The following is a 13,076-nucleotide window of genomic DNA, read 5'->3' as shown; positions in this document are numbered from 1 at the left end:
AAAGACTAAGGTTAATATTTTGTTATATGTAGATGGCATTATCCTTTTAGGAAATGATAAGATGAATATTCAAGATTTCAAATTGGCCTTAAGATGTAAATTTAAAATGAAAAATTTGGGAGATTTGAGACTGTTCTTGGGAATTATGTAGATAAGAGGGAGGATGGAATGATTTAGAGTCAGAAAATTGATTTGGAAAATCTGTCAAGGAGGTTTGATATGAATGAATGCAAGTCAATTAACACATCCATGGAACTGAACTGCAGAGAAGTTGAAAAAGATTGGATGAAAAATTGCCTTACAGATAACCAATAGGATGTTTGCTTTATTTAACTGAAACAACATGACCTTATTTAAGCTATGCTGTTAATTATTTCAATCGTTACCAAAGTGCTGCAAAGGAATCACACTGGAAAGATTTAAAAAGAAATTGTGTTACATAAAAGGCATGATAGGTAACAGGATGCATTATAAAATTGACTATAATAGCTTATATGATGCCGACTGGGCCAACAGCACAGATAAAAAATCAACAGATTACATACTATCAAGCTGTTTGGTAACACTGTCAGTTGGGAAGCTAAGAAACAAAATGCTGTAGCATTGTCTTCTACAGAAGCAGAATTTGTGTTGTAAAGTATTTATGGATGAGATATGTTTGAAAAGGAGAAAAGATGTCAAGCACATTGTTACAGAAAATCAGTCTGCAATCAAAAAATATGAAAACTGTCACAAGGATTCAGAACATGTCAAGTAGTAGATTAAGATTACAGAGAATGGAGTTTGAGTGAAGGAATAGCAATTCCATATCTTGCTGCTTGTGATTTCTTTGCCTTGAATTCATTTTTCCTGATGAAGAGACTTTCTTCTTGTTATTACTGTTTAGGTGTCCTTGTATGTGTTGTTCTTGTTTTTAGATGTGACATGTATTGCTCCTTGCTTGCTGCCAAACTCTGCTACCAGTTTTCTCAACAACTCTTCAGCATTCTTCTAGAGCACCATATTTCAAAAGTTTCTTTTCTATTCTAGCTAGAACTTATTATTCTCAACATTACATTTCTGTACAACGCTGGACACCCTCAGAAACAATTACCTAATACTTATATTTATATTCAATGTTAACAAATTTCTCTTTTTAGAAATCAAACATTGGAAAATCCTGGATTGAATGTAACAATATGATGATAAGGAAAGTTGCCACTCACCATATAGTGAAGATGCTGAGTCACAGATAGGCACAACAAAAAGACTATCACAAATAAATAAAGCTATCGGCCAGTAAGACCGTTGTCAAAAATAGACGACACCCCCACTGTGAGCAGCAGCACCAGTTCATTGATGGGAGAGGCAAATGGGTGGGGGTAAGGAGGCAGTTGGGGTGAGGAGGTGGAGGGATAGTATGGTAGGGGTGATAGACAGTGTAGTGCTGCAGGTTAGACGGACTGTAGGGAAGAGATGGGGGGCGGGGGGGGGGGGGGGGGGGGGGGGGGAATAGCGATAACGAAGAGAAGTAAAAAGATTTGGTGTGATGGTGGAATGATGGCTGTGTAGTGCTGGATGGGAAAAGGTAAGGGGCTGGATGGGTGAGAACAGAGACTAACGACGTCGTAACCAGGAAAGTTACGGGTACATGTACATACAGCCAAGCTACCTGTGGTCGCTGCATCTGCAGTGACGAGCGGTCCCTCTCAGAATATACTGAGGGTCTCGCTGAAGCCTTTATGGACTGTAACTTTCCTTCCCAACCTTGTACAAGAACAAGTCTCCTGTGTTTTATCTTTCCAGTCTCCCACCACTTCTCAAAGTCCCACTGTCCTGCCACGAAAGAACAAGTCTCCTGTGTTTTATCTTTCCAGTCTCCCACCACTTCTCAAAGTCCCACTGTCCTGCCACAGAGGAGCATTCTCTTCGCAACCCATTACCATCCAGTACTGGAGTAAGTGAATTACATTTTGTGCTAGGGTTTCAACTTCCTTTTGTCATGCCCTGAAATGAGAAATGTCCTGCCCGCTATCCTTCTCACCCATCCCACAATGGTATCCTGCCATCCAGTGAACCTACACAATATACCCACCCTTTCTTACACAACCCCTGCTCCAAACCTGTTACCTCATGACACATACCCCTGCAATAGACCTAGATGCAAGACCTGTTCAATACATCCTCCCACAACCACCTACTCCAGTCCATCACAAAGATCACCTATCCCATCAAAGACAGAGCTACCTGTGAAAGCAGTCATGTGATCTACACGCTAAGCTACAACCAATGTGTTGCATTCTGTGTGGGCATGAGGACCAAGAAGCTGTCTTTCTGCATGAATGGTCACCAGCAAACTGTGTCCAAGAAACAAGTGGACCACCCTGTTGCTGAGCACACTGCCAAACATTACATCCTTCATTTCAATGATCTTCACTACCTGTGCCATAAGGATCCTTCCCACCAATGCCAGCTTTTCTAAATTGTACAGGTGGAAACTTTCCTTGCAATACATCCTAAGTTCCCATAACCCTCCCAGCCTCAGCTTTCATTAGTCACTGTCCTCACCCATCCAGCCTCATCCATGTTCCCATTCCACCACTACACAGCCATCATTCCATCCTCACACTCAGTCTTTTTATTTCTCTCCTTTTCCAGTACTCCCCCCACCCCACCTCTTCCCCGCCATTGATCTAGACTGCAGCACTACTCTGTCTGCCACTCCTATCACACTATCCCTCCCCTTCCCTGCCCCAGCCTCCTCCTTACTCCCAACCAGTCGCCTTTCCCGTCATGCACTGGTGCTGTTGCTGGCAATGTGGTTTCAGTTGCCTGAGACTGCAGTGGTGTGTGTGAGTTTGGTTTGCGTGTGTGTGTGTGTGTGTGTGTGTGTGTGATCTATTTTTGATGAAGGTCTTACTGGCTGTAAGCTCTATTTATTTGTGACAGTCTTTTTGTCATGCCTATCTGCAGCTCAGCATCTCTGCTACATGTTGATTGACAACTTCCTTTTCATAATTGCAGAATTCTTCTACTACTTTTAGTATCTCATTTCCTGATCTAATTCTCTTGGCAGTGCATGATTTAATTTGACTATATTCCATTGTTTTATGTTTGTTGATGCTCATCTCATAACTTGATTTCAAGGTACTATCCATGTTATTCCAAGGCCTTTGCCATCTCTGACAGTATTACAAACCACGAAGTTTTTATCCCCCCCAGTCTTTAAGTCCTTACCAAGTTTCACTTTGGTTTGCCTTACTGCTTGGCTGATGTACAGATTGAATAGCCTTGGGAATAGGTTACAATGCTGTCTCACTGTCTTCTCAACTACTGCTTCCCTCTTGATTAGCTTAGATTAGATGAGAAGTAGTTTTTGTTTCAGTTGATCCATAGTGAAGAGCTCCTCCAAGATATAGAACATGTCAGAAGAACAAAAAATATATAGCATGAAAAACAAATATGCTAATGTGTCTTCCACAGATCCCAAGTGGAATGATCATGATGGAAAGGGAATGAGTGAAAAAAGATTTAAACATATTGTTATTTATGAGGTAATATTTACTGAGGAGACAAATCATTTTATAAGACTTATTTACAATGATAACATTATTGATTGAACTTTTAGAGAAGTTCAGTTGTATTGATATTCACATTATTTTATATTATTAGTAAATAACACACACACTCACTCACACACACACACACACACACACACACACACACACACACACACACACACACACACATATATATATATATATATGACCAGCAACAAACTGTCCATTCGCATGAATGGACACAGGCAGACAGTGTTTGTTGGTAATGAGGATCACCCTGTGGCTAAACATGCCTTGGTGCACAGCCAGTACTTCTTGGCACAGTGTTACACCGTCCGGGTTATCTGAATACTTCCCACTAACACCAACCTGTCAGAACTCCGGAAATGGGAACTTGCCCTTCAGCATATTCTCTCTTCTCGCTATCCGCCAGGCCTCAATCTTCGCTAATTTCTAATTTCAATTTGCCGCCGCTCATACCTCACCTGTCTTTCAACATCATCTTTGCCTCTGTACTTCTGCCCCGACTGACATCTCTGCCCAAACTCTTTGCCTTTACAAATGTCTGCTTGTGTTTGTGTATATGCGGATGGATATGTGCGTGTGTGCGAGTGTATACCTGTCCTTTTTTCCCCTAAGGTAAGTCTTTCCGCTCCCGGGATTGGAATGACTCCTTACCCTCTCCCTTAAAACCCAAATCCTTCCGTCTTTCCCTCTCCTTCCCTCTTTCCTGATGAGACAACCGTTGGTTGTGAAAGCTAGAATTTTGTGTGTTTGTTTGTGTGTCTATCGACCTGCCAGCGCTTTTGTTTGGTAAGTCTCATCATCTTTGTTTTTAGGTAGGTATATATATATATATATATATATATATATATATATATATATATATATATAAAAACTCTTTGCCTTTACAAATGTCTGCTTGTGTCTGTGTATGTGTGGATGGATATGTGTGTGTGTGCGAGTGTATACCTGTCCTTTTTTCCCCTTAAGGTAAGTCTTTCCGCTCCCGGGATTGGAATGACTCCTTACCCTCTCCCTTAAAACCCATATCCTTTTGTCTTTCCTTCTCCTTCCCTCTTTCCTGACGAGGCAACCGTTGGTTGCGAAAGCTAGAATTTTGTGTGTATGTTTGTGTGTCTATCGACCTGCCAGCGCTTTTGTTTGGTAAGTCTCATCATCTTTCTTTTTAAATATATTTTTCCCACGTGGAATGTTTCCCTCTATTATATATATATATATATATATATATATATATATATATATATATATATATATACACACACACACACACACACACACACACACACACACACATCAGTTGTTTTTAATAAGAAATCCATTTATGGAGTAAAAAGAGCTGGGCACCAACAGATCCTTTAGGTTCCTCTTAAACTGAACTTTACTTTTAGTTAAACTTTTCATGAGTGCTAGCAAGTTATTGAAAATGTGTGTTCTTGAATAATGGACACCTTTCAAGTAAGTGACTTTAAATATTTGTGAAGATTATTCTTATTTCTAGTACTGATTCCATGGACTAAGCTGTTGGTTTGAAATAGAGAGATATTTTTAATGACAAATTTGATTAAAGCATACATATATTTTAAAGCTGAAGTTAATATCTCTAGCCTCTAAATAGGTCTCAGAAGGATGCTCTTGAGTTTACACTGCAAAACATCTTATTACATGTTTTTGTACCCAGAAAAGTTTAGCTTGGCTTGACGATCTACCCCAAAAAATAGTCCCATATGACATTATCGAATGAAAGTATGGCTAGTATGTCAACTTTTCTTTTTTATGTACCCTATGTCAGACAACATTCACATTGCAAATAGAGATTGGCATAGGTGCTTCTGCAGTTCTTAGGTGTAATCCTCACAGCAGAATTTTTTACTATGCTGTAATAGCAAGTAATTTAACGTTTTACACTTCAATCTGTTTGCCATCATATTTTAAGCATATACTGGTGGGAAACCTCTTACAAGTTCTGAATTGCATGTGTCTCTTCAAAGTATATTGACAAAGGATGTGCTAGGAACCATTTATTAATGTCCACAAAAATTTCAATAGCTGTTTGAATCATCTGCAAACAAAATAAACTTGTCATTTGGTAATATTATTTATGAAAGGTCATTGATATACACAAGAAAAAGTAAGGGACATGAGATGGAACGTTGTGTGAAGCCACACATAATTAGTTCCCAGTTGGATGATGCCAGGTAGCTTAATACATGGCTCTTTCCTAATGACACCCTTTGTTTGCTCTCAGAGCTATTCAAATTGAACCTTCACACCATAACACTCTAATTTACTTGAAAGGTATTGTGATTTACAGAGTCAAATGACAGATCTCAAAATTTACCAGTAGGCTGTAATTAATAGTCTAATGAATTAAGTACATTTTCACTGTATGTGTAGATAGCCTTTCATGTCCTTCAACTCTTACAACCTGCAGTCTCATTTTTCTGCAAGTTGTAAACAGCCCTTAATTCCTGAATTTTATCACTGCTTTCTTCAGGATTTCAAAGATATTGTTCCTGTCAACATTGACAAAAGCTTTTTCTAAATCTACAAATGCTTGAAACATAAGTTTGCACTTTTTCAACGTATCTTCTAGGATAATCTTATTGTCAATACTGACTTGCATGTTCCTAGATTTCTTGAGGATCCTGACTGACTTGAATGTCAGTATTTTGCAATTGTGATTTATTAAATTGACGCTTTCTTCATGATGTCAATGTTGACAGGAACAATATCTTTGAAATTCTGAAGAAAGCACACACACGTTTCTTATACACACTGAAAGAAAACAAAGACAGAGTTTTGCAATATAAACAAAAGCTGGTGGCCTGTTTCGACATCTGAAAGATGATGTCTATTCAAATTTTGCATTAGTTACATAAGAGCGGGAATAGCAGTGCTACTATGAGTGTGCAAATCAGGTTTGCTTAAAATACATACTGCAACAGATGTGAGCATTAATTACCTTACAGGTTGGACATGGTAAGTTGATGTTAGTCAAGAATGTCTTTAAGACAACAAAGATGCCAATAGCAACACCTCATTGAGTTTGAACAAGGTTCTGTAATACGAATATGAGAAGCTCGATGTTCCTTCTACAATACTGCAGGAAGAGCTGGCAGGGATGCATCCACTGTATATGATTGCTGGCAGCAGTGGTTGTGGGACTGTATGGTTGCAACAAGACTGAGCTCCAGTCAGCCATGTGGCACTACTGAGAGGGAAAACCACTGTGTCCAGCATATGGCTTCGGTGCATTATAGTGCACTTGCTGCAGTGATTTAAGCAGCAGTTGGCACAACAGTGACACAATGGACTCCAAGGACAGCTCTGAGCCAGATGCTTTGTAGCATCCATTCCACTGATTCCAAACCAACAGCACTTGTGTCTTCGGCTGTGTCAAGGAAGAGCTCACTGCAGGGCAAAGTGGAGCTCTGTTGTGTTTTCTGATGAACATTGTTTCTGCCTTGCTGCCAGTGATGGCTGTGTGTTTACTAGGAGGAGGCCAGTTGAGAGATTGCTACCAACAAGTCTGTATGCTAGAAAAATAGAACCTACACCTGGAATTATAGCTGAGGTGTGATTTCATTTGACAGCATGAACACTCTTGTGGTTATCCCATGCGCTCTTACTGCAAATTTGTACTTCAATCTGGTGATGTGACCTGTTGTGTTGTGATTCATGAACAGCATTCCACAGGCTGTCTTCCAAGAGGATAAAAGATACCACATACTGCTGTTGTAATCCAACATGATCTACAGAGTATTTACATGTTGCCTTGGCCTGCTGGATCACAAGATCTGCCTCTGACTGAGCAAATATCGGACAACATCAGATGACAACTCCAGTGTCATCCACAACCAGCATTAACTGTCTCTGTATCGACCAACCAAGTGCAACTGGCATGGAGCTCCATTCCACAAACTGACATCCAGCACATGCAAAACACAATGCATGCATGTTTGCATGCTTGCATTAAGCATTCTGGGGGTTATGTTGATTATTAATGTACCAGCATTTCACATTTTCAATGGCTTGTGTCACACTTATATTAATCTGTGATCTTGCAATGTTAATCAATTAAATAAGTTAGCTAGACAAATGTATTGCTGATACTTCATAATTCTATGTTAATTTTTTTTATGTTCCAATTTTTTTCTATCAAGGTATCTCGCATACCACTTGGAATAGTTTTTTCATTGAGTTTCCTCCCAAGACCTCAATACTTCTGAGGGAATATCATCTTCTCTAGTTACCCTACATTCTGTGAAATTCTTCTCACAGTAACACAGTTCCTATCTTATCTTGATCTGCTTCATTTATCTTTTTATAATATGGTCTTCAAGCAGATTTCCCTTGTATAGCCTTTAAATATATTCCTTCCACCTTTCATCATTTCTTTATTTGCTTAGTACTCGCTTACTGTCTCCCTTTAGTTTTGTTAAATTGGCAACTATCTTCACCTTAGTAATACATGCTTCTACAGCTTTACATTTGTCCTCCTGCCATTCTTGTCTTCCATTTGGCACTATTTGTCAATCTTAGTTTCTGACATCTGTATACCCCTCTGCATACTTAATTTGCTACATTTTCATATTTTCTCCTTTAGTCAACAAAATTCAATATCTTCTTTGTCATTCAAGGATTTCTACTGAGCCTCATCTATCTGCCTATTGGATCTTCTACTGCCTTCACCACTTACTGTTTCAAAGTTACCCATTTGATTTCTATTGTATTTCTTTTCCCTGTTTCAGTCAATTGTTATCTAATGTTCCCTCTGTAAATCTCAACAACCTCTTGTAAATTCAATTTATACAGGTTCCATCTCCTTAATTTCATATCATTCTGCAATTTCTTCAGTTTTAATCTGCTGTTTATTGCCAAAAAATTAAGGCCATAGTATATACATCTGCCCTATGAAGAGTTTTGTATTTTAAAATCTGATTTTGAAATCTCTGTCTCACTATCATATAATCTATGAGAAACCTTCTTGGGTCTGCAGGTCACTTCCTAGTATACGACTTTCTTTCATGATTCCTAAACGAAGACTCAGCAGTGGTTACACTGAGATCTGTGCATAATTATACCATACGGCTTCTGCTTTCATTCCTTCAGATCAATCCATGAAATCCTATTAGTTTTCCTTCTCTTCCTTTTCCTGCTAATGAATTGCAGTACACCACCACAAATAAATTTTCATCTCCCCTCAATATCTGAATAATTTCCTTTGTCTACTGATGCCTTAATTGTTGCTTTTTCCTTGTGCTAACATCTTCCTGTGTTTTCTCCAGCTTGAGTTCCAAATGGGTAACTATTTTATCTTCAGAATATTGCACTTAATTGTGTGCCATCTTGTAGAACTTTACCCCTTAAAGTTATCTGTTACTGTTAAATATATAATTTTTTTCATAGCTGTCCTTTACATATTCACAACTCAAGACAAAAACATTATGAAGTCATTTCCTCCTTGTCTGTCATTAGGAATGGAGTTATATACTCTTGGGAAAAGGTCTTCTACAGTTTAGCAACCAAGAAAACAAGAAATTTAAAATCGATACCAGTTAAGCAGATTAAGAATGTATCTTGCTAGCCATTTCTTCTGCAAATTACATTATCTAGATTCAGCCACTGAAAATTCATGTTAGCTGCATGTTAAGTGAAAAGCTTCACTTTAAACAAGCATCGTTGTTTCAAGTGTCGGTAACTACTTTCTTTGAAAACTGCCACTATGAGCTACCAGTAGAAGATAAACAGAGCACTTTAATATAAGTAATGAAGTGTCAACTTTATTTTAAGGAACAGCTTTCGTGTTAGTTTACTAACAGAAATTACTTTCAGCTTTTCCAAACAAAAACAAATATAATATTAATAGTTTTGTTGTTAAAAGTGTACAGATTAAGTTTCTGAGGGTTGGTTCTCTTTTGTTAAAGTGTACACTAACTTGTTTCACATCTGTAAGGTTCTCCTTCTTGATTGGTTCCAACCAATAAAAGAAATGAAATGTATGATTTCCATTTTAAAGTGTGATTTAATACAGAATATTATGCCACAGGACAATCTTAATCTGTTACTTCAACTTTTTGCTGAATTTGATAATTATTTAGTCTTAATAATATCAGTAATTAATCCACACCCTTGTATTAATAATACCTCCATACTGGTCCCTCATTGCATCGGGTTTCCACTATATCTGACTCGTTTCTTCAGCAAAACTAATTTTGGTACATTGTTTACGAACTGTCTTGAGGTTTAATGAAGCACCAGCAGGCCATTCTTTACTCTCTCTTCATATGTTAATGCATTTCTTCAATATTTTATTGAAAATTCCCGTCTTTTGGTATCCTGTTTCTAATTCAACTCTGCCACATGCATTCCCACTCACTTAATTCATTATTTAATGGTCACATCACATTTTCAATGACTATCATTTGGACCCCCTTTTTTTAGTTTACTGCAAATGTTGTACCTGCAAAAGTAATACTGAATTCAATGTTGGACTACCTCTCTTCATTGCTTCTAATGTTTTTAATTATTTTAATATCCTGCATTTAAATAATTTACACCACCAGAAGCCATTTACCAAATTTATTAATGTTTCTCAAATGATGAGGCAAAAATATTAAAAGTGATCAAATGTTTCAAATTTCACTGATAACATGTCGATTATTTAGAATAATTATTTTAAAAAATTATCTTGTGACATTATATGTGCAGTTGTTCTGGAAGAGACTGCGTCGCGCAGTACTGCTGCCACGTGTGATTCAAATTCAAGATGCACAGGCTTGAGATGACAACCGAAAAGAAGGAGATAGATTGGAATACAGCTGGTTTTGGGGAGGCTTGTCAGCACAGAAAAGGAGATAGATTAAAATTTGATTGATTTCTGGAGAGATTTTATTTGTGCTTCATGAGGTGCAGTTAGATTAGAATGTGATACTATGTAAGTGAAATGTTGAAGCAAGATGTTATATTTTTATGGTAGTTAATACTAATCAATTAACTCCATTCTGAGTTAATGTCTAGCCATGTAACTTTCTGAAGCGTTACTGAATAATTAAGATGTATTGAAGAATATTTCCAAATTAGAAATGCGGATAAAAGGAATAGAAATGTCATTTGCATTATTGAAAGCAGCAGAGTGACATAGTAAACACATCAATGAGAGCACTTGTACAGAAGCACAAATGAATTATGTTTGAGGAAAAAAGAACATACCAACTATATTATTTGATGTAGTGAGTTTTAATTAGTTAAGAACAGTACATATTCTTCCCATCTATCCTGAACATCATTCATAGCTATTCTGCATGATGCTTTTCAGGCTGTTGTTTTCACGATGACAGTGAAATTGTTGTCAAGAGCCAAATGCCTAATGGAAAATCAACAATTATGGAAAGGATAGAGTGCTACTCATAGTAATGATGACATGCTGAATTTCTCATGGGCACAATGAAATGACTGTTACATTAAGCTTTCAGTCAAAGCCTTCCTAAGAAAAGAGAAGCACACATAAATTCAAACAAGCAAGCACACCTCACACACGACTGCTATCTCTCGCTGCTCAGCCAAGACAGCAGTCGTGTGTGTGTGTGTGTGTGTGTGTGTGTGTGTGTGTGTGTGTGTGTGTGTGTGTGTGTGTGTGTGTATGGGTGTGTGTGTTTGAGTGTGTGTGTGTGTGTGTGAGCGAGAGAGAGAGAGAGAGAGAGAGATAGAGAGAGAGAGAGTGGGCTTTCTTGTGTAAATGCATGTGTGTTTTTCTTTTCTGGTGAAGGATTTAGCTGAAATCTTAATGTGTAACAGTCTCTTTGTTGTGCCTGCCTGCAGCACAGTGTGTTATCTTTATGGTGAGTTGCAATCAATCCTTTCCAAATTGTTGATATTACAGCCTGGACTTATCACTGTTTGGAAATGCCTAATGGATCTTTGCAGTTGACTGTGGGATATGTACTACACAAATTTCCATTGTCACCATCAGTTACATTTTCATGGCTCTGTTGTCATCCTTACATGTCTGAACTGTTCTCCTCTCTTCATTTAGAGAATGTACTATTTAAATGATGGAAACAGTAAAATAATAAGTTTCCATATATTTGAGGCTTGGAATCATTCATAGGCACATAAACTATGCTGAGAACATTGCTGAGTGCTTGAATGATAGCTCAGCAAAGTTTTCAGTCATCATATGGCAATCAAAGGCAATGCCTCAACTACTAGGCGAGTGGTTAGTATAATTCTTTCAACTAAGTACTGCCCATTACCATAGCAATATAATTTTTGATTTACAACAACGCAGCTCAAAGATGAGCAAAATATCCTTTGTAAGTGTTTACAATAGTATACTTACAATATTTATTAACTGCGATGTGTATTTTATTTGTGATCTGTCAATGTCACACAGCATACTATACTGAGTACAAATATTTTATTGCAGAAGTACTTTAAACAATGTGCTACTGTTTTGATGCTACATATGAATGTCACTGCAAGAACAAAATAAATTATGCTCAGGAATATAATGTATGGAGATTGAAAATAAACTACCAATAAAGACATAGTACCTGAAAATTATATAATACATATAAACCTCCAATAGTGCACATAGTTTCTTAAATTTGTAGTGATACCATAGTGCTTAGAAGGAGAAGTGCCATTACTTCTGTTTTTGTGATAGCTTTTATAACAGTAGCTGCTGCACACACCGACAGCCTGCGCAGCTGTCGCTTGTGACTGGCTGAAGTACATTTCAATGGTGCAGCTCATAAGACACATTTACAATTGTTGTTCTGTTTAGTGGTGTTTCACAATGTTAAGGAATTTTTTATCACAAAGTAACAGTAGAGTAATATTTTCGAGCGTGTTTGTACATTTTTTCCACAAAACTAATCTCAAGAATTTTAGCAGCAGTGAAAACATGGCACTATTCACAAATGATATGAATACCATAATGTATCAGATGCACTCAACTCTTGAATACTAAATAACTCACTCTACAAAGATTTCCCCTCACACAAAATATTAACTGACTTTTACAAAACCATATGCTGAGAAAACAACACAAATTCTCAAACAGTACAATGGAATCTCTGTCACATTAAAGAGTACATTGGAAATTTATCAGTATTTATGCTCCAAAGGTTTTAAGTATGTAATGACAGGAAAATTCAACCAAGATCCTCTGGAACATCAGTTTGGAATTTTGAGGTCTATAAGTTGTGAAGAGCATCCATCGACTAGATTTTTACGTATGTTACAATGCATGTATGTCCCAGTTAAGATGCTGTATCTGCATCTGGGAACTGTGAACTGAATTCAGATGTGGTTATGTTCTAAAGAAATGGAGGTATGAAACAAAACTTATCTACTGAGGACAAAATTAATGATAAAATGGTGATAGTGGACTAGGAGAATGACTTTCCTACTCTGTACAAAGACAATATTCCAAAACAATGTTTAGTTTATCACATAGCATGTTACATTGTCAAAAAGCTTAATAAACAGAGTAGGTGTGTTAAGTGT

General features: G+C 37.4%; 2 protein-coding genes across 4 annotated transcripts in view; one reads left to right on the top strand and one right to left on the bottom strand.

Moving 5' to 3' along the window:
- LOC126100253 (toll-like receptor 13) overlaps positions 1 to 12,079 on the top strand; it is a 229,344-nt gene extending 217,265 nt beyond the window's left edge. For all 3 annotated transcript variants that reach the window (XM_049910839.1, XM_049910837.1, XM_049910838.1), the window contains one exon: positions 10,275 to 12,079. In XM_049910839.1, the coding sequence (XP_049766796.1) occupies positions 10,275 to 10,346 (72 nt within the window). In that variant the 3' untranslated portion in view covers positions 10,347 to 12,079. The remainder of the gene's footprint in view (positions 1 to 10,274) is intronic.
- LOC126100255 (dynein axonemal intermediate chain 7-like) overlaps positions 1 to 13,076 on the bottom strand; it is an 844,976-nt gene that overhangs the window by 556,383 nt on the left and 275,517 nt on the right. The window lies entirely within an intron of this gene.

The sequence above is a fragment of the Schistocerca cancellata genome, chromosome 9, assembly GCF_023864275.1.
Source record: "Schistocerca cancellata isolate TAMUIC-IGC-003103 chromosome 9, iqSchCanc2.1, whole genome shotgun sequence".
In the NCBI taxonomy this organism is placed as follows: domain Eukaryota; kingdom Metazoa; phylum Arthropoda; class Insecta; order Orthoptera; family Acrididae; genus Schistocerca; species Schistocerca cancellata.
Note: the sequence above shows the minus strand (reverse complement) of the source record. Positions and strands in the feature narration are given on the sequence as shown.